General features: G+C 41.9%; 1 protein-coding gene across 1 annotated transcript in view; it reads left to right on the forward strand.

The window, feature by feature from the left end:
• The window catches only part of Cacna2d3 (calcium voltage-gated channel auxiliary subunit alpha2delta 3), an 842461-nt gene extending 820032 nt beyond the window's left edge, over positions 1-22429 (forward strand). Inside the window, 3 exon segments of the mRNA XM_038350066.1 lie at positions 19305-19417; positions 19635-19717; positions 22337-22429. Of these exon segments, the coding sequence (XP_038205994.1) occupies positions 19305-19417; positions 19635-19717; positions 22337-22429 (289 nt within the window).
• Positions 22430-23144: the final 715 nt, after the last annotated feature.

The following is a 23144-nucleotide window of genomic DNA, read 5'->3' on the forward strand; positions in this document are numbered from 1 at the left end:
CTTGTCTTTGGGTCACCTCCTCTCTCCCTGGCTGATAGGATGGCAAGGAGAACCAGAGTTCAGGGTTAGGGAAGGAGGCATCATGAAGAAAGCCTCAGAACCAACTTCCAACTCTTTTTCTTGGAGGTAGATGCAAGGGCGAGGTGGCCTGCTGGTGACCTGCCAATGGCGGTGGTGCTCACTTGCCAGTGTCAGGGAGAGAAGGAGCGTTATCTGTGGGTTGATTGAAGGATGACACAGATCAACCCAGAGGTGATGACACTTGTGCCCTGTGAATATTTAATTCCTCTTGATCCTTCCATCCTTGCCGTCCATCAAAGGACACTTCACATATCTATTCTTTATTTATTTTGTTGCCCCATGTGCTCTGTTTTCATGTCATTATTGACCCAATGATTTGCTGTAGGTACCGAGTACACGTGCTGGGTTTGTTCATCGCCTTCATTATTTCTGTTCTCCACAGCAGAATTAAATATTTCTAAGTGTTCTATCTCATGAATAATCTAATATTAGTTTCACACTCATGATGTTTAAATGTTTGTTTATAACAGTAAACAAATTTCCCTTGGGTAGGCCACAGAAAGAATACCTTGGTGCCTACCCACTAGTCCCCTATTGGTTGACATTCTTGTAGGTTCCTATCAAGAGACAGTGCTACCAAAGACTTCTATACACAAAATGGTTAGGGTTTGAGAAGAAGAGCTTTTTCAGGGGGTACCAAACACACAGACAGTGTCTGAAAGGTTTCCACTTCTGTGTTTCATGCTGGTTTGAAAAGTTCACGCTCCAGACCTGCAGAGATAACTCAGCAATAAAAAGTTTACTCTTCAGACCTGGAGTGGTGACTCAGCCATTAAAAGTTCACTTTCCAGACCTGGAGAGATGACACAGCAATTTAAAGCAGGGTCTGCACTTCCAGAGGACCTGGGCTCAATTCCTACTACCTACTTGGTGGCTATTAACTGTCTATTCCTGAGGGATCTGATACCTTCTTCTAGTTTCCGAGGACACCATGTGTGTACATGGTACAAAGACACACACACACAGGCAAAACACTCAGACATGTAAAAAGAACACCAAGGTTTACTTTCCCAGTGGTGGTCTGGAACAATGTGCACATTTACAGCCTTTTTCTGCTTTTGTATTCCTGCAGTTTTGGGTCACCCAAAGAAAGATGAATTTCATTGTCTTCACTTCCTTTAAAGCTAGATTTCCCGGGGCTTTAGTAAATTTTCAACTCTCCCTGCATCATCCCTACATCTATCTGTTCTTCTCTGCTATTCCCTGAACTTGTTACTGGGCAGGGCAAGTATCTCCCCTTCTCTTTGTATAAAACCCATTTCCCTTCAATTTTCCAAGTGGCTTCCTATTTTAAAATTACCTCTGAATTGTCACCTCCGCCTCTGTGTAAAGTTCTTTTGGAGTTTGGGTTGAGATTATTTTGAACAGAAAAGTTAATTCGGGAGCGGAGATGATGTATTTAAAGCATCCGTGCACCTTTCCACAGCAGTGTGCCTCCCTCCAGTTTTAGGTTGTCTCTTTATGTTCACAGCTCATCCTTTTCTTCATGAAGACCTGGGCTCTCACAGTGATGGTCACTAGTATCAATGGGTCCTTATTTCTGAAATGCTTCTCATTGAGTGTGAGGTTATTGTTTTCTACGCTGATGATGTAATTAGTTAACTTGCTGAGTTCTTTTATTAGTGCCAGTGGCTGGTCAGTGGGTTCTTGTGGGTCTTCTAAGAACACAGCTGATCTGTTCAGTGGTTGATGTGGCAGCATGCCCTTGGGGGTTGATTCCCAAGGAGCATTTCGGTTTTCTCACTGCCCCTGGTCTGCTCGTGTGTTTTGTAGCTTGGCCTGCTGTATGCAGATGATTTGTGCTGGTTTTTTTTCTCTATGTTCTCCCATGGTTTGTAGGAACACTCAGAGTAGTTCCCGAAGATGTTGAACACACTCTGTATCCTTCCAACTTCTGTGTTATCCTGTGACTTCTTCTGGGATCAGGAGTGCCGAAAGCTGAGCTCGATTAAGACTGCTTTAACCTATAGTCTGGTTGCCCTCAGGACTCTGTCTGCTCTCCAGTTTTCTGCTTCTGGAAATTGCTCTGTTCCAGACTCAACTGTAGAACCTGGAGATACTGAAGGATGCAGACATTCAGATGTAGCCTGGTTGCCATGGAAACTACACTTGGTTGCCGAGAAGGAGAAAGCTGGGAGGAAGAGAAATCAAGGAAAAATACCAAAGTCAATGATCTTTGGCAGCCACTAACACATTTGAGGTGGTAAAGAATACAGTCCATGTAGAGTGAATTTGTACCAGAAAAAAGAGGGGAGGGTATAGGAGAGAGGGGTGGGAGCAAAGGGGCAGGGCGCAGGCATCGTACTGTAGACAGTAAGGACACCAACACCAGCTGAAGGTATAAGTTGAAGGAGAGGCCGTCGCTTTTGCAGTGGGGCTGTGATGACTTGCCCATGGCTGAAGGGGTGCAGGGGACTTGGAGATACATGGGATGATTAATTCAGGGCTTTTCTGCCCCCTCTGCTCACGAGTTATATCCTTGCAGCAGCCTAAGCGGTAGGTTTTGGAGAAGGGAAGGGAAGTTCAGTCCAGCACAGAAACGGGAAAGCAGGACAAGGCGCACAGGCCTGAATGCGAGCTTTCATTTGCTTTCATCCAGCTTCTTCATTTGAAAAGACAGTTCAATAATTTTAACCTTTTTAAAATTTTTTTTACAAATCAAAGTATTTAAAAACATACAACACAGGTTGGGGGAGAAGAGAGGGAAGAAGGAGAAGAGGAGGGAAAGGGGGAGGAGAACTTGAGGGAACAGGATAGTCGAGACATGATTGAGAGAGCCATTATAGGGCTAGCAAGAAACCTGGCACTGGAGAAATTCCCAGGAATCCACAAGGATGACTCCTAAGCAATAGAGGAGAGGGTAGCCAAATTGGCCTTGCCCTATAGTCAGACTGATGAATATCTTAAATATCACCACAGAACCTTCATTTAGCAATGGATGGAAACAGAGGCAGAGACCTGCAGTGAGGTACTGGGCTGAGCTCCCAAAATCCAGCTGAAGACTGGGAGAAGTGAAAATATGAGCAAAGAGGTCAAGGCCATAATGGGGACACCGACTGAAACAGTCTACCTGAGCTAGTGGGAGCTCACTAACTCTAGCCAGACAGGGAAGGAGCCAGCAGAGGTCCAAAGCGGTTCCTCTGTGGATGACAGTTGCATGACTGGGTTTGCAAAGGACTTAAGCATACAGTCGTGGTGGCTTTGTAAGATAGTAACTTGCTTTAATGTCTGGATTCAGTTCACACTTTCAATCCTTAGCATGGGGTTTCCTCTTGTAGCCATGCTCTTCCTAGACTTCCCAGCATCTCCTCTTTAAATTTCTCCTTTTCTTTTTGGACAAACTGACTGCATGATTATGACCCCGTGTGAGTGCCTCATTCTAACTGAGATAAGGGCTATTCTTCAGTTCAATTTGTTTTTTTTTTTTCCCCACAAGAAGCCGCTGTGGGAAGGACACACACACGGTTCACACAAGCAGCACACGCACAACAACAACACATGGGATTCGAACTCGCGGACACACATACACACACACACACACACACACACACACACACACACACGCACGCACGCACGCACGCACGCACGCACGCAATCGCCAGCGCCCTACACGATGAGCCACCGCGCAGCTCGCTTTCAGTTCAATTTGTGTAGCGCTTGCTTGTTGCTAATAATTTTATCTGTACTATTATTTTGATACTATATCCCATTGTAGTTTGGGGAAAGAAACAGGTATTTGTGGTACAGAAGAATTCCAGTGATATATGTGTGCCGTTTTGAGTTTCTTCTTTACAAAGTGACCCCTTTTACATTCGCCAAATATCACAAGTGCTGGGGAGAGGCAAATGGTCAGATGTGGAGAAGCCAGGATTTCATAGAATTTTTAGGCTCAAGTCTTCGCTTATAATCACACCAGGGAACTGGGAATTCTAGTGTCAGTTTTCAGTCCTGCCTATCCACTCTCCATCGGCAGAACATGGGTGTGCCTGCAGCGTTCTTTTGCTCTGTGCTCTTGGTGTCTCGAAGTCCCGCCCATTATCTGTAATAGGTCACTATCCCTAGTCTTTGCACTAACAAGTGTTGGTGTTGTCATCTCTAGCCACATTGTCAGTAACTCTGATGAATTGAAGGGTAAAGGCTCCTTTCCCACCTTTGATTTCAGAAACAACTTGCCCAGACTTTTTTTTATATTTGTGCAATATATAATTTTCTATTAATAGGGTTTATCTTTTTTAACTTCTTTTTGAAATGATATTTCTTCTCTCTTCTAAATAATATCTTTCTTGGGTTATAAGAAATTTGGCCTTTCCTAAAATCCCCCAAACAGTACCGACCCTTCCAGGAATGTGTCTTCTGGTTTCAATATTTGGTCAGTTTTGAAAAGACCACCATGAATATGGTTGTTATTGGAGACTAAATGCTTTGTGCAATTTGGATAAAAAGAATGAACCTAAAGTCTTGGATACCAAATACAAGAGTCAGTGGAATAGAAGGACTTCCACAGTAATTAGAAGTCTGAATTCACCACGATACTTCTGGCTTCACGGTAGTGTTGCTATGATCTAGAACTCGTAGTCCATTAGGTTATGCTTACAAACAGTGTGCACATGGTATAGTTAAGTCCTATGCTGTGGGCCTGACCATACCCACAGAGTAACCGACAGGCAGGGCATGTTAGATGTGTTAAGAAATGGAAGTAATTGCAGTAGACTGACTGATACCCAGGCATTGACAGTGTCTAGTAGTTGCCATGGTCAATAGCCATAAGTCGTAAGGAGTTGATCTGAAATAAAGATGTCCCCTGCAAAGAAGTACATTTTGGTAGATTTAAAATAGTGATTTGATGGAGGATTTTTCTTTAAATTGTAACAACATATAATGAAAGAATTATTTTCTGGGAACTAAACATTGTGACATATTAAGATGGTTGGAGTCTTGTGAAGAGTGTGTCTAAACCAAGTCTCACAGAGACAAGATGCATGAGCAGGTGTGATGCCATCACCTCTAAGACCAAGTTCAGCATTTTTATTCTCTAAGGAAGAATACTGTGCGAATTCTTCATCTTACACAACCTCTAAATGGTCTAACAATGTATTCAGGGTGGCAGTGGTGGTACGTACCTTTAATCTCAGCATTTGGTTGACAGAGGCAGGTGAATTTCCGTGACTTTGAGACTAGCCTGGTCTACAGAGTGAGTTTCAGGACAGCCAGAGCTATGAGAGAAACCCTGCCTTGGAAAACCACAAAGAAAGATTTAAAGGGAGGGAGGGAGGGAGAGAGAGAGAGAGAGAGAGAGAGAGAGAGAGAGAGAGAGAGAGAGAGAGAGAGAGAGAGAGAGAGAGAGAGAGAGAGAGACAGAGAGTCAGTAGGAATCATTAGAGGCATGCAGCATTTCATTTTCTTGGGTCTCTCAATTGTGAACATCGTAGGACATGAGTGACACCCAGTTTTCCCAAAGCTCACATGGACACGCCATCAGGAGGATCTGATGCACTTACTGCAGAGCCCAGAGTTTTGCTTTTGAAGTTTAATTGGGCAGAAGCTAGTCGAAAGTACCCGACAGGGGTTTTTTCAGGGAGGCTGAGGGAATTTGGCATGTGATGTCTCTTTCAATAGAGGAACTCACTTGCTTTTCCCCCCCCCCCCCCACTTGTTGACTCCAGTGTTTCTCGGGAGCTTGCTATGGAAAGAACCCAAAGCCCCAATGTTAAGGACATTGTGATCTGTTCTGCAACCAGTGCATGTTGTCACCAGGCATGGGTTAGGAGCTGCTATTCTGTAGAACTGTGAGAAGGGAAGCTAGAAGAAACAAGATAAATGCCAATCCAGTTTTCTAATGGTTTTGAACCAAGACACACTTTATTTTTTCTGTAGTAATGCCAATCTTTACCAAACAGACTTGTTGGTAAAATGAGTTTGGTTGTCAGAAAATTCTAGTAAGAATAGAAGATTGGGTGACCCCCAAAATAAGAATATCATTGGCTAAAGACTAATCAAAATTGACAAAAAGATCTGTTTTTTTCTATTCCGCATTTAATATTAAGAGTACAGGGGGCTGGAGAGATGGCTCAGAGGTTAAGAGCATTGTCTGCTCTTCCAAAGGTCCTGAGTTCAATTCCCAGCAACCACATGGTGGCTCACAACCATCTGTAATGCGATCTGGTGCCCTCTTCTGGCCTGCAGGCATACACACATACAGAATATTGTATACATAATAAATAAATAAATAATACAGTCAAGAGCATATAACACTGTCAGGTTTCTGAGACTTTCATATAACTTCAGAACATATTTAATAATACACTTAATAAGATATAGATCTAATACATGTCTTTTGAATTCAGGTTCCATGGAAATCCAAAAGTTAATTTTATAACAAAAAAGGATTAAGTTTGGAATTTTTTTAAGCACATAAAAAGTTTAAAATATTTTGCTGAGTAAGATCATTATAAAATTAAACCAAGGTGATAAAATGCAAAATTCACTTGAAAACGGGTTTACTGCACTATAATTGATAGGCATTTAAAGTGTGCTATGTGATCATTCTGACATAGTTATATATGCCGGGGACCTTAGCCACAATAAACTCAATAAGCCTGCCCATCAATCTGAGAATGTCCCATGTCCCTTTATACCCTTCCCAGACCCATCTCCCTGCTCCTGGAAACCACTGCTCTGTGACTGTCTCTGGAGATTCAGTTGTATTTTATAGACTTTGTCATTAAGACAACATACAATCCCTACTTTAATATCCCATTGTCTCATTTCTATCACTCTCCATAATTACTTTTAGATTCATCTATGTCAGAGTGTGTAAGGAGGAATGTCCCATTGTGTAAATACTTCACAATTGATTTTTTACACTTCTCCTTTGTGTATTTTTAGCAAGACATATTATTTGTACATCTTTGTGGGGGTATATTATGGTAATTCAACACATGTATACAATATATAATAATCAAATCAGGGCCCAAGCATTTCCATCTCTCCAGCCATTAATCATGTTTGTGTGCTGCACTCTGTGAACAACGCTCTCCATCCCCCATGCCCTTATACATCCCAGACTTCCCCCCCCCTTTTTTATTGATTTTATTGAGCTCTACATTTTTCTCTCCTCCCCTCCCTTCCCCTCCCCTCCCCTTCAACCCTCTCCCATGGTCCCCATGCTCCCAATTTACTCAGGAGATCTTGCCTTTTTCTACTTGCCATATAGATTAGATCCATGTATGTCTCTCTTAGGATTTTCTTTGTTGTCTAGGTTCTCAGGGATTGTGATTTGTGGGCTGTTTTTCTTTGCTTTATGTTTAAAAACCACTTATGAGTGAGTACATATGATAATTGTCTTTCTGGGTCTGGGTTACCTCACTCAGTATGGTATTTCCTATCTCCATTCATTTGCCTGTAAATTTCAAGATGTCAATTTTTTTCTGCTGTGTAGTACTCCATTGTGTAAATGTACCACATTTTCCTCATCCATTCTTCAGTGGAGGGACATTTAGGTTGTTTCCAGATTCTGGCTATGACAAACAATGCTGCTATGAACATAGTTGAGCACATGTCCTTGTGGTACGATTGAGCATCCTTTGGGTATATTCCCAAAAGTGGTATTGCTGGGTCTTGAGGAAGGTTGTTTCCTAATTTTCTGAGAAATCATCACACTGACATCCATAGGGGCTGTACCAGCTTGTACTCCCACAAGCAATGCAGAAGTGTTCCCTTTACCCCACAACCTCTCCAGCATAAGTTGTCATCAGTGTTTTTGATCTTGGCCATTCTTACAGGTGTAAGATGGAATCTCAGAGTTGTTTTGATTGCATTTCTCTGATGACTAAGGAACACATCCCAGTCTTTAGTGACCACTACCCATCCATTCGTCTATAAAACTGACTTACTGGTTTCAACAAATGGAGACCAACATGTGGTCTTATTCTTTCTCTGACACATTTTACTCATTCTAACAGCCTTCAGTTCTATCTGTGCTGCTATGAATAACCCTATTCATTCTTTCTATAGCCGACTGATGGCCTGTGGGATCTTTCCTATGTGTGTGTGGTGTGTATTCATGTGTGTGAAGATATTTGTACTCATATGAGCAGGCTGGAGATGGAAGTTGAATGCCTTCCACTATTGCTCCTGACTTTACTTGTTGAAACAGTTTTCTCACTGAATCTAGAGATCACTGTATCTGATAGACTGGCCATGCAAGGAGTCCCTGTGGCTGCCTTCTGCCTCCATCCCCACCTAGGATTGGGCTCCACACTGGCCATCCAAGGTGTCCCTGTGGCTGGCTTCTGTCCACCTAGGACTTTGCTCCACACTATTTGGCTTTGCTTTTATGCAGGTGCTGAGATCAAGTCCCTGTGCTTGCTTAGCAAGCAGTTTACCCAGCAAGCCATCTCCCCAGTCCTTGATGTTCTATTTTCAATATATATCCTGTTTTCTTTATCCATCTATCTAAAAGGCATCTAGCTTGTAGAATCTTAACTATTATGAATCAAATTGCAAAGGTATTTTGGTATAATGATTTCATCATTTGAATATATATGCATATAGAGAATTGTTAATTATATGATGGTTCTATTTTTAGTTGTTTTGAGGACTCTCTAATTGTTTTCCATGATGGCCTAATGATTAAGATTCTCATCAACAGTATATGAGCTCCCTTTCCTCACCATCCGTTGTGCTGCGGTTTGTTTTTGCGATAATACCGACTCTAGGTGAGATGAGGAGATATGTCACAATGGTTTTCATCTGCTTTCATTCTTCCCTGCTGGAGGTCAAGTCCAATGCTGCCTTAGCAGTCTGCTCCTGAGGTTTACCTCCCGTATGCTGTGATTTGGTTTGCATTTTTACAAATGGATGGAACTGGGCATGCTTTCTTGCACTCGGCCATTTGTGTGACTTCTTTCCAGAATCGCCTATTTAGTTGATTAGCTCTCTGATAGTTGGATTTCATTTTGTTGTTTTAATCATGTATGCGTGTGGCGGGGGAGCATTATGCACATGGGTGAAAGTACCCTTGGAAGCCAGAAGAGGGTGTTAAATCCCCTGGCACTGGAGTTAACTAATCCCCTGGCTGTGAGTCACTCAATTGGTGCTGATAGCGGAACCTGAGTCCCCTGAGAGAGCAGCAAATGCTTTTAATTGATGAATATGTAATCTGTTTCCTACCTTTTCCTGGTCAGATATTATGATGCTTCTAGCTTGTATATGTGAGGAGTTCTTTGTTCTTTTCCCCAGGATCATTTTAATTTTTAAAGAACATTTTTATATTTTGAGAATTTCATCCATGTATACGATGTGTTCTGACCATGTTCAACCTTCATTTCTTTGCTCCCATCTCCACAGCCCCTTTTGTTTTGAACCCTACCACACCCCATTTAGTGCTCTTTGTATGCAAATAGCTACATGCGTGTGGGGTCATTCTCTGGAGCATGGCAAGCCTACCAGTGGCCCCAACCCTACAGAAAACTGACTCACAATCAGCCACAGGAGTCTTCATGTCAGCTCCCGAGCCACTCCCTCTGTGCTGAAATTTTGAGTGGCTTGGTTGTGTGCTGGTGAGCACGGCTGCTGTAGATTCACTGCTGGTGAGCACGGCTGCTGTAGATTCACGGGCACAACAATAGCACCATGCCATCAGAGGCAGCATTGCACAGCGCTCCCCCGCCACGCCTGGTGTTCGCTCTCTTTCCGTTCCCTCTTCCGTAAGGTTCCTTGCGTCTTGCGCATTGATATCAATGTTCCCTCAGAGCTGTGCACTCATTTACCAATTTTCAGGATTTTGACCAGTAGGAAGTCTCTTCATTAACCCCTGCTCACTACAAAAAGGACCTTTCTGCCAGGGTTGAGAGTGGCTATGTATGGGAAGACACAAATGTTTAGAAGGAGGTTTGCCAAGTAACAGCAGTGGTTTCTTCCTAGGACCTCCATAGCCACAGACTTGCAGCCAGGTTTAGAGCTGGAATAAATTCCCTCCTGTGGAGCAGGCCTCAAATCCAATCAAAGGATGCCACAATACTCATGCCAGTAGTGTGCCAGTAGGCCCAGTGTGCCCGCTCAAGATGAGTCTGGTTATTCTGGTGTGTGTGTGTGTGTGTGTGTGTGTGTGTGAAAGGGAGAGAGAGAGCCAGAGAGAGAGAGAGGGCAGAGGCAGGCAGAGAGACAGAGACAGAAACAAAGACAGAAAGAGAGCCAGAGAGACACGTACAGAGAGACCATATGAAATTGGATTTTTTCTATTTCTGAGAAGAAAGTCAATATTTTGGTGACTCCATGAAGTAGTACATTTGGAATAACACTGACTCTTTAATTCATATATAGGGCACAGGTTTCCATTTGTTATGTTCTCTGTAATTTCTTTCAACAATATTTTACATAGAAATCGTTTACTTCTCTGCTTGAATTTATAATTAAATAGCTGGAGTTTCCAGGTCTTTTGAACATAATTGCTTTCTTAATTTCCTTTTCAGCAAACTCACTCTTTAGGTAAAAGTGCTACTGTTTGCCCTGCATTCATTTTGTACACTGCAGCTTTGCTGAGTTCGCTCGTCAGTTTTCACAGCTGGCCACGAAGCGTCTCATTTTTATATGTATATTTTATCTGCAAACATGGATAATTTAACATCTCCATTTCTTCCTCTACAGTTTTTGCTCTTTGTGCCTGCCTTCTCTGGCTAAGGCTTCCAGTATTACATAAATAGCAGTGGTGAGAATGGATATTCTGGTCCTGTCTCACATATTACAGGGAAGGAACAGTATCCCTTTCCCCATTTAGTATGAAATAGACAGACAGACAGCAAGACAGAGAGAGGAGTTTCCATGCAAAATCTTAATATTTTGAGGCATGTTCTTGTGCTTAAAATGAGTCTTTAGTATCTTTTTATGATGTAATATATTTATTGATTTTTATGTATTTGTTATTATAATCATGTTTTTTCTCCTCATGCCTTATACAATCTTTATTAATTTGCATATTTTCAACCATCCTTAAATCCCTAGGAATTTTTCTGAACCACAGTGTTTGAAGTTTTGCTGTGCTGGGGAATTGGTTTACTGGTCTTTTATTGAGATTTTTACATTTATGTTCTGATATATGTAATGATATCATTCTATTTTGTATTTTTCTCTCTTTTGGAGTATAAGCAAATGTTGATTTAAAGACTATGACAGATTTCCTCCCATCTCAACTTTTGGAATAGTTTCAGAAGAATTGAAATTAGCCCTTCTTTAGGTATTCCTGCTTGGAATCATCTGTATAGCCACCAGGGCCTGAGCTACCTGTTACAATATAGTAGATTTTTAATCTCGTTGCTTACTATTGGCCGGTTCCTTGATGACTCATTTTTGGTAGGTGGTATGCACTCACAGGTATGCATTCCTGCAAGGCTTTCTAAAATTTAGGGTAGAGTTATGACTGATCTAAGTTGTAATGACTCTGTTTTATGTCTGTTCATTTGGGCAGTTATGTTATTAATTCATCTGTCTAAAGAACTGTCAACTAACCTTTATAAAAATCAGCCGTTTCATTTGCTATTTTTTAAGATTCTGGTTCTTTTAGTGCTCTGACTTTCAACTTTCTTCTGTCTTGACTGTTTTGAGTTTGCATTTGTTTGTCTGGGTTTTCCTCTCACGACGGATGCCTCTGCTGCATCCCGCAGATTTCGTGGGTGACACTGGCATTTGCAATTGTTTTTCTGTTTTCCCCACTTGCCTATTGGCCGCTCAGGAACATACTCAGTTCCTAGTCTTTCCATTCACTTTGTGATTTGTAGTTTTATTCCATTTGGGACTGAGAAAATATATAATATGATTTTAGTTTTGAGAACAATATTGAGACTTTGTTTGTTACCTAACATGACACCTACCCTGAGACTGTTTGATGTACATACAAGAGAAATGCTCACGGCAATACTGTCTGACGAACAAATCTGTGGCCTCTTGACTTAGAGCATGACTCAATCCAGGTATCTCATTGTTGATTTTCTGTCAGGATAATAATGTGCCCATTGGGAAAAATGCAGTAACAAGCTCACCCAACGATTAATTTATTAGTGTCTCTCATTTCATTAACATTAGTATTGGCCTTACTCTTTGGCCAGCAGGTTATTAGGTATATGCACATTTGAAATTGCTGAATCTTCCTTCAGAATTGATACTTTAATCTCAAAATTTTAAAAATTTTAATTTAAAGTCTGCTTTTCTTTTTACATGTATGCCAGCTCTGCTCACTTTTGGTTTCCATCTGTGCAATGTCTTTTTTCAACTGTTCATTTCTGAGCTATGTGTGTGTTTACAAATGAAATCATTCTTTGTAGGATAGCACATAGCTAGATCATTCTTTTTTTTAACTTTTATTGATGCTTTGCACATTTCACATCATGCATCCTGCCTATCTGCCTGCTCTCCACCCTTGCAATCTCACCCCCAAAACAAACAAACAAACAACACAAAAAGGAGAAGATTGTTGATGTGGAAGCTGTAGTGTTGTCCTGTGTCATGGGGACCCTACAGTTTGGGATCTGTAGGCTTGTTTCTGTCACATGTTCCAACAGTTCATAGATCCGTGGATGTTGAAGTGGTTCTGGACCTGGACGGTAGCTGGGTTGCTCATTTCACTAGCTTTCCCTCCTCATCCCTACCAGTACGAGCTCTCCAGCACTGCCTCTGCTAGCTCACCCAATGCAGCCTGTAGCAAGGAACGAGCCAGTTCTCCTACTCCAGGGTCCACAAATCCAGGTCCCCCTCACTCCTATCACCAGGACCAGCCCTACTGTTTTGCCCAGGAGCCATCCCTCCCAGTTGCTGTAGGGGGCATACAGAGGTGCTCTCATGCCCTCGGGTCTGGTTACCTGTTTCTCTGACAACAGGATTAGCTCAAGTATGCTCCCCGGGCAGAGTGCAGGGTCTGCTGTCTTGTGTGCTGCAGCTGGTGACAGGCAGGGGTGTAGTGACGAGGCAAGCAGGCCTGTTTTTTGTCCCGCCCAGCTCCCGGCCACCGGCTAGCTTATGCCCCGAAATAACAACACACAAACTGTATTCATTTAAACACTGCCTGGCCCATTAGTTTCAGCCTCTTACTGGATAACTCTCACATCTTGCTTAACCCATTTCTAATAATCTGAGTAGCACCACAAAGTGGTGTCTTACCGGGAAGGATTTAGCATGTCTGACCTGGTGGCTGCCTTCATGGCATCTGACCCAGAGAGAAGAGGCATGGCGATTGCCTCACTTCCCTCTTCCTCCCAGCATTCTGTTCCGTCTACTCCACCCACCTAAGGGCTGGCCTATCAAATGGGCCAAGGCAGTTTCTTTATTAACCAATGAAATCAACTCAAACAGAAGACCCTCCCACATCACAGGGGTAGTTCTCCCACCTTCATGACCAGGGGCCAGCTCTCTCACCTGCCACAGTTAGCAAAGAGTGGAAGGGGAAAGTATCTCTTCTTCACCCATGCTACCACATGGCAGACAAGGGGGTAGGAGTCATGGCCTCAGGACTGTCTGGCTCACCTGCCACCCTCACAGCGGGGTTAGTTCTAGTGTGCTGCCCAGGTAAGGTACATGCCTATGGCAAGGGGTGGGGTCATCTTTCCTGATTTAGGGTTCCAACTCTTCTGCCGCAGTATCCAGCTAGGGGCAGGGCCAGCTCAGCATGACCCTCAGATTTCAACACACTTTGTTCCTACGGTCACCTCCTGGTACCCCTATGATAACAAAGGCTGTAGATATCAACTCAGACTCTGGCTATGTCAGAACCACAGCCCTTCACGAGGTTCTCTCCCATTTCTGCTGGAATCTGGGATGCTTGATCTTGCCCAGGTAGCTCCAACTGCTGTGAGTTGAGTGGTATTATAGCCACATCATGTCTGGAACACAGCATCTCCATTCTTATTCCACACCTGCCTTTTATATTCTTTCTGCCTTCTCTCTCATGGCGTTTCTCTCTCAGGTGGAATAATTTTTAATTCAAAGTTTTAGACTTATTATTGGTTAATCTTTATAATTCCCATGTCTTCAGTCAATTTTTATTCTTTTCTTGGATCTCCTTTTTATATTTGTCTCCATTCTCTTGCATTTCACTGTTTATTTAGGACCATAATTTTACAAACTGTCAGCAATTCAGCAATATTCAAGCTTTTCTTCAAACTGAGATTCTTTGCTGGAAAATCATGGTTGTATATTTATGTTGATGTCTGTACATTTTTTCTAAAATTGTTTTTCTTACCCATTTTATCAAGTAGCTTTTATGGGTTATAGGTGCCTTGGGTTGGTTATAGGAGAGATGAAGAGCATACTGTGTGATTTCTTCAGGCTCAGTTGATGTCTCCATGGTCTAGCCTAGCCTGCACCAGTTCATAAAGGTAGTTGTTTTCCTTTATGCTGCACAGGGCTTATCTTGGTGATGTGGTATCTGGGGAGGTTTGTTCTGTGGTCTCTCAAAGAAAGAGATGCTGGTATTGTATTACTAACTGCCATGGTCCTGAGACATTCTTGGAGATTCAGAATGAAAATATGAGAGATGTTTGGGTCTGTGCTACACCTAAACAAAATTCCAGGTCTTCAGAATGGGATGGAGTAAGCTCATGCAATGCTGGCATCTGTAGCACTGGTAATGATCAACCACAGTGCTATGGAACAAGAGGGACCTTGCCCAGGCTCCATTAGGAGATAGCAGACACTGGGGACTATAACACAATTACTTGCTTTAAAGAAACTGCAGAAACCAGGTGATACCTTATACAGATGAGCACAAGTAGAGACCTTCTCTAGTTCCTGAAGGGAACATGGGGAGTATTTGGGCTCCTAGCTATGGTGACCATTCCTCCTAAAGCTTGGCATGGTGAGTGGCAGGCAGCTTTCCATCCATTCAGGGGCACAGTGACTCAGGATCATGAGTTCAGCTTCCAGACCCTATGTTAGGATGGTATCTGTGACTATGGGGCAGATCCTTCTTCTTTGCAGCAACACATTTTTCTCTTCTACTGGCCCCACAAATGTCAAGCTTGGATGTGCCATGGAGTTCTCTGCAGCCAGAACTCTTCACTGCTGACATCAGGGCCACTGCACTTCACTTTGGACAACATAGCTGACATGTGACTTGCCCTGTTCTTTGCATTGCTTGTTCAGTTCTCCATAAGCTTTAGGAGTGTACCTCTTCTTTGCTAATGTGCAAATATTCTTTCTTTTGCTGCACTGTGGTAGACGAGACCGCAAGGCATCTCTATGTGGCCATTGTGTTCTGTGAAAAAGAGAGATGTACCTCAAAAGAGACTCCCCCTTCACTGTTTCCAATTGATAGCAGAGCACTGCTTTAGGAAAATGTTCATCTAACACTGGTAAATCACTGGACATATATCACTGTGCCTTTGGCATCAGCTGGTCCCCAGAAAATCTTATAAATAAAAGCTCCCACACCTTTATCTGTGCACTACACCCCCTTTCTGCCACGTCACAGCTCCCACACTATTGTACGATGAGCAGTGGATTGTGTCCTGCTGCCAGGCTAGCTTAATCCCCCAAAATAACCACACAGAAATTGTATTAATTAAACACTGCCTGGCCCATTAGTTCTAGCCTCTTATTGGCTAACTCTCACATCTTGATTCTACCCATTTCTAATCATCTGTATCACCACTTGACTGTGGCTTACCAGGATGAGTCTAACCAGTGTCTGTCTTGGGCAGGAGAAGCATGGCATCTGCCACACTTCCCTTCTTCCCAGCATTCTGTTCTGTCTAGTCCGTCCACCTAAGGGCTGCCCTACCAAAAAGCCAAGGCAGTTTTCTTTATTCAACCAATGAAAGCAACACATAGAAAGAAGACTTTCCTACACCACCACACCCTTATCTGTGCATTACATACACTCCCTTTCTAGCTTTGGAAACAGACATTCTTTTTTTTTTTAAAAAAAAATCTTCCCTTTGTGTTTTGCTAATGTTCTGCTAGGCTTTTACAAAATATATCTCATTTTCCCTTCAAAGTCAATTTTTTCCCTTTTCTACCTTTAGTTATTGATCCTCAATAATGTTTGAATTCTTGTAATGCAATTTTCAAGTATGGAGACATATCAAAAATATAATTGTAACATTTTCATATCTTGTAAAACCAAAAAAATGTCAGGGTATATAGAGACTACAGAGCCTATTTAGTTGATTATTTCTTAGAAACTAACTAGAATAAATATTACCCAATTTAATATACTATAAATTTAAGATTATACATTTTAATGAAAAAGATTTGTATAGAAGTACTTCTGTCACTTCATGCAGGGAAAACCCCACATTTGTAAACAAGCCCCAAAGTCCTTTGTGTGTCAGCACCGTTGAGCTCTGAACCTTTTTGCACTGGCCGGCTTCCTCTCTTGGAAGTGTATCCTTTCTTGCTTTGCTTGCTATTATCTGCATATCTGTCCAGGTCTCTTTTCCATGACAGAAGAACCTGGGGCTACTACCAAGGTACACACAAGGCTCCAATATCAGTAGTATATGAGAAAAACCATCTTTTTATTCATATAGATGAAAGATCCAGGTTTAGAGATGAAATCCAGTAGGATGTATGTAAGGATGGGAACCATGTTCACGCATGAGTCAAAAGCATGGACCTATTTTAAGATGCTATAGCTAGAACCAGATATCAGGGTCTTCACAAAGAAACTCAAGCAAGGCCAGATATTTTCTCCCCTGTTTCTCCTCTACTAAAGCCTTCTAGTTTCAGAAGCAAAGAATCTAATTTAGTTATATCAAGTTGCTTCACAATAATGTAAGCATGGTGCCGATCGTCCTTTACTTTCCCCATTCTTCTGTATATCTGCAAGTTAAGGTGCCATCAGCATTAGATCTAAAGGCGTTTGAAGTAACAAACTGTCATTATTTCCCAAATATTTCTCCTTTTGTGAATTTCTGTTTCCACAAAGGCTTCCCCTGTGTAAAATCCCCGATGGGCTGGGAGTCTTGATCAGTTTATGCTCTGCTGTGGGAGTTCTTTCCCTGCCTCTGATTTTACCTGGAAACTAGTCCCTCCCTCTGTGGCTTGGGTTTATCCTCCATGTCTATGAAGGTGGCAGAGTTCAAGAACTCTTATGTGTGTCTTCCTGCATGATCCAATAGCATTCCCTCTGATCCAGGCATAAAGTTATTTGGGAAACTTGATATCATAGTGTAGACTGAAGAGCATTCGCATAACATCCAGTTAGTCTCTTAACCACGCCCTTTCAAGCCAGAAGGTACAAGTACCACCTTCTCCTGGCATCTTCAGAATTAGGTACTCATAGTAATTCTATACTAAAAACAGAAAATTTAAATGATTGGAAGAAGGACAAATTAAACTACAAATACAGATAATGGACGAGCTATATTTTTAAAAAATCCAACTGATAATACACTAAAGTTTAAACAAATGTTTTGTAAGAGGACACCCAAACATAGCAATGAACTCAGAATAAAGCTAAGGACTTGTCAAAAAAATAGCAGGATACTGGCCTCACCAATATCTTCTTGAAGAGGCATTGTGTCCTGGGGTTGTGGACATTGACAGCACAAACTGGTCCATGGCAGCTATCCAAATGACTCTCCTGGCAAAAGTAGATACTCTCTGGGGATCCATGTAGGCACTAAAACTGTTGATATTAAATAGCGTGCATGCTTTAATAGAAATGAGAAGGTAATTTATTCTAAGCCAACTATGAATGACCATGGCCCCAAAACACATATTCAAGTCACCCTGAATGACATATTCCACCATGGAGGAAGTTACATCAACTTTTGTGGTCACTTAACTAAATAAAATATTAAGTAAATCCATTTTCCAAATACCTTAGTGGGGACCTTAGGGAGGTAGGCTGTTAAACAAAGCAAGCTTTCTGATGTGATCTTAGCATTCTTAGCTTTGGTGTTGGTGGAGGTTAGGGCTCTCATGAGATTATTCCCAACAAGTGTCTCTAATACAAGGATGTTAAGATCAACACTCCCAACGATGTTAAGATCCATACAAAGTTAAGGTTATTAAAGGGACTAAGATGGACCAAGAACATTTTAGCTCAGCTCCTACAGCATCCCAAATCTTGGTACACTCCAGTGCTCTAGCCATCTGAGATAAGTAGTCAGCACAATCTTTAATACAAGCAGCTTCTTCAGATCACTCCAGTTCCACGATGGCGACACCGTCAAGCTCACTACAACTGGACTGGCTGGACTGGTGAATCTCAAAGGCTAGAGTTACTATCTAGTCTTAGATCTGGAATTAGCATGGACCTTTCCTGTGTCTAGAATCAGTTTCACTGACAACACCCTCCTCACTCCTGGTTAGCTAGAGGACGATGTGGTACAGGAATGGGACTTCTCAGCATGGCACACAGAGGTCAGAGGAAAGGAGAAAAGCTCTGCTGGAAGAAAATCATAGTATGAGATGATGTTTTGGGCCCTGGACATTTTCTTAGCAAACCAGATGCCCTTGGCAGAGAAACAGGAGATAGCTTGCTTGAGGTCCATTGTGAGGATCGTCCTGAGACCTAATTCTATAGAATGAAGTCAGATATGGACTGACGTGACTTTCCCAGTTTTGACTGATTTCTCTACTTGAAACTTCAGTTTCCCCAGAGGAATGATACTAACTTCAAGAGAATACAGCTGCTGCTTTCTTATCCCAGCTTAGCATTTTTGGTTAAAGCACCTCAATTGAGGGGAGCAACTTCCTAGAAAGATTGTCTCTGGATCTGGTTTCATGAACTATTATAGTTGTTCCCACAGGGGAGAAGTGTTCCTATATATCTTTGCATTTGAGAGATGGTGTGGTGGTTAATTTTAATTGTTGAGTGAACACAATCTAGGATCATCTGGGAAGAGGATCTCAATGCATGGTTGTCTTCATCAAGTTGGCCAATTCATTTTGTTTATGTGAATTGAGGAGAATGAGCTACCCGCTGTGGAAGACAGTATTCCCCAGGCAAGGGATCTTCAATGACACAAGAGTGGAGAAAATGAGTTGAGCACGAGACTGCCTGGATTCACTGTATCATGTTCCTAATCATGGATGCGCTGTGACCACCTGTGCCAAGCTCCTGAGCCGCGACTTCCCTGCAATGATGAACTATAGCCCAAAACTGGGAACTAAAATAACCCCTTTCTTCCTAAGTGCTGTCGTCAGAGGATTTTATCAAAGCAACAGAAATGAAATGAAGACAGATGGTAAGTGACCTCTCACTGTCTTGTTACTTGTTCCCACAGGTCCTTTGTAATCCAACAAATCCCAAGCAGCAATCTGTTCATGGTGGTGGTGGACAGCAGCTGTCTCTGTGAGTCTGTGGCTCCCATCACCATGGCGCCCATTGAAATCAGGTATATCCTTTTTGTGTGGGGGTCCAGCCGCTGCAGCTGCAACTGGTAAAGGGGAAACAACAGGAAGGAAACTGGAGGGAGACGTGCCAAAGAGGGAGGGGTTACATCCTTTACCTGTGTATGGAGAAAAGTGCTTAAGCTACTTAGTGCCAAGTTTTGACCCCTGGAATTCAGAGTGAGAGAAGCGGCCGTCGGAAACATGCCTTAACTACAGTCAACATAATGAATCCCTTAAGTGCGAACGTTTAAAGGCTCAGAAGATCAGACGGCGTCCGGAATCCTGCCACGGCTTCCATCCTGAGGCAAGTCTGAGAACCATTTCAATTCTTTTTCCCATCAGATTCACAATGAGTACCTCATGATGACCAGGAACTATAGCTGAAACTTGACTCATGAGAAAATAATTCCTTTCAGAAAGCTAAAAGAGGAATACTTGACAGCTAATAGATGGAGGTATTCAGGCCATCTCTCCTCGGTGACCTCTTCCTTTGTTGTCTGTATATATTAAGAGGTCTTTTTCTAACTCTCTGTGAGTGATGGTTTGATCATATGCAAGGTGGCTCTGATCATCATGGTTTATTTATTTTAAATGGAAGGTCAAGTTACTTCCATGGATTACTTCAGATAATTTTTTGCTTACAAGGTATCTATTTAAAGAAAAGTAGCGACTTAGTATCAGATCATTGTCACTGATGGAGGGGAATGCTAAGAGGCATCCAGGGTTGTCCAGCTTCAGTATGATATTGTCCTTTACAAACCTGTTGGCCTGCATTCATTGCTCTCCTGGGACTGTGTGAACAGCAGGTTAGATGTATCTGCATCCAAACCCCTAAATTGCCACACCTCTGTCAGTGAGTATAGAATTAAGCCCACTCCTGACAAAGGTGAGTCTGCATACATTCTGCAGTTGTATCAGTGACAACATTTTAAAACAAGAAGAATAAGCTCGTAAATGAACCCCACTTCTACCCTACCCAAGCAGAAAGATTGCCCAGATCTATAACTAGAGAGAGATTGAACACCTACTGTTGAAAATGTCACCTCAGCCTTCTTCCTGTCTGTGTACTTTCAAATAACACATAATTTTGATCTACTGTAGGCTATCCAGTTCTTAAGGTGTTAAAAGTCAGTATACTACCTATATTAAGTACTGTCAGTATTTTGACTATAATAAATTAGAGTATATGGAGAATATTTACATCTATAGTAAAATGGAAATTAAAGCAACAGTTTGTACCTATTATATATATATACATATATATGCTGAAAACCTTTTTAATATTTTAGTGATCCTAGTCACATGCAACCCTGAAAATATAAACAATTTGAATTAAAACCAGGAATTGGGCTGGGTGTGTTAGCCTCACCTATAAGGCAGCATTTGAGAGTCCAAGGTGTGAAGAGAGCAAGTTCAAGACCAGACTTAGGTACAAAGTAAGAATCTGTCTCTGAGTAATTAAAGTAAAAGTTACTAGAGTCAACAAGAAAATTTTCTTTGGTAGCTGAATATAAGATACACATAAAATTCTATAGTTTCTTTTTTCTAGAATGCTGAAGTTGGGGTCAGTATAACCTAGAAAGTAGTTGTATAAGGAAACAGTTAATTCAAAAAAGAATATATGGATTAGTCTTTCATGGTGAAATAGTAGTCTCATGGATAACATCCTAGGAATTAATGAGATGCTTCATTATATAAGATTAGAAGCTGTGGAACAAAACAGACTCATTTAACTATTCAAGTAGCTTGACCTACCTAGGAAAAGTCTGACAAAACCAGGAGCATTGTTACAGAAGTTCAAATGATGTTGATAATTAGTAATAGCCCAAGGTTGTTAAAGTAATACAAAGTGAAGCGACAGATAGGACTAATTCAAAGGCACTGCAGTCTCAAGTTTTTACAGCCTTCCTCTTGAGTACCTTTCCCACAGACAGAGGCAAATCGCACTGGATGGTAGAGTCTTAACATCTGTTGGCTTTTGGAAAAGTATAGAATAGATAATAAAGTGAACACCCATTAGTAAGAAAATAGCCAAACAGAATAGGAGAATAATGAAGTTGGCAACATTTCCGCATGTGTTTAAGAGAAAGGAACACATAAAATGATTTTTCTGAAACAGGGTCTTTCTCCCTGAAATAAAAAAGAAAAATGACCCAGGAAGCAGTTTCTGCGCTGACTGTGTCCCCCAGCACTAGTCTTCCACCCTGCCATGCTTTTGTAAGACCACAAAAGGTGGATGCCTGCAGCGGCGGATGCCTGCAGCAGAAGCCCTTTACCTCTTGAATGCACTACATCAGTAGGTCTCAACTTGTGGGTCACAACCCCTCATCAAACGTCTTTCCAAAAAGATTTACATTATGATTCATTACAGTAGCAAAATTACATTATAAAGTAGCAATGAAAAGAATTTAACAGTTGGGGCCAGCACAACATGAGGAATTGTATTAAAGGGTTGCAGCATTAGCAAGGTTAAGAGCCACCTTCAATGGGTCTACATAATTTTAAAAAGCGGTCCTTCGAGATGTGGCTCAGCGGTTAAGAGCACATACTGCTCTTGCAGAGGACCCCAGTTAAGTTCCCAGCACCTACTTCAAGTTGCTCACAATTGCTTGAGAGTTCAGTTGATCTGATGCCCTCTCTGGATTCTACAGCCTCAGTACTCGACAGTCACGGCCCCTGACATACACATAAGAAAAAAAATAAACCTTTAAGAAAGTAGCATAGCTTCCAAAGAGTGTTCAGAATATATGCACGTTGACAACTGCAGTTAGGAATTTGGAACTCTAGTTGGGTGAGATTTAGACAAATCTGTATCCTTCCGTCACTGAGCCCGAAGATTCCAGAACCTTCATCATCTGGAAACAGCAAAGCCTAATGTCCTGGAACCCATCTCTGCTCTAACCAGCCCCTGCTTTCCCCGCAGGAGAATGCAAGAGAGTGTGGGGGCGCGTCAAGTCTCCAGGCCCAGGCGGTCCTGCTGCTGCTCCCCCTGGTTTCGAGTCTCTCCTTGAGGTGACACTGACTACCGAGATGTTCTTTTGGCATGCTATAAATCATGGATAAACTGTGAACCCAAATATGGTGCGACATAGAGACATAAGCATAGGCCAGCCATCAGCATCTCATGATTTCAAACTGTGCGTGATAGGAACTCTTGCAGATACATTGACAAAAAGTTATCTTTTTACTTTGCCAGTCATGCCAATGTGAGTTTGCCACGTGATCACCCTTCCTCAGACATGGGGCTGTACTGGATAGGCAGTGTCCCTTCTGCTCGAAAACCATGGAAACCAATTTAAAACTGTGTACTTTTTAAATAAAGTATATTAAAATCATAATCACCTTGTTTGGAATTTGTCATTTTATGAGCTGAGAACACAGATTAAAAAAGAAAAAAATCATGGTTGGAAAAATGTCACCTATTCCGGGAACCAATAAGGATGCTGTTGGCAGAGAATGTGCCCCAAAGCAGACTCAAGACAAATAGTTAACAATAGTTTAGATGTTCCACTCAAATCCTAAAAATATTTACAGAAGTAAATCAAACTATCGTCTACATTGGGGAGATTTCATTACATAGAACCCTGGGTTTGTTGAATTCTGCTTCAATAGAAATCATACTTTGGAGGAGAACACCATCTCTCGTAATAGTCTAGCGCTGAACTATTTAAGGGCAGAAATAAAGAACTCATAAATCCCAGGAAATTCTTCCGAAAAGGCTCAGAGGACAT

The sequence above is a fragment of the Arvicola amphibius genome, chromosome 12, assembly GCF_903992535.2.
Source record: "Arvicola amphibius chromosome 12, mArvAmp1.2, whole genome shotgun sequence".
Taxonomy (NCBI): domain Eukaryota; kingdom Metazoa; phylum Chordata; class Mammalia; order Rodentia; family Cricetidae; genus Arvicola; species Arvicola amphibius.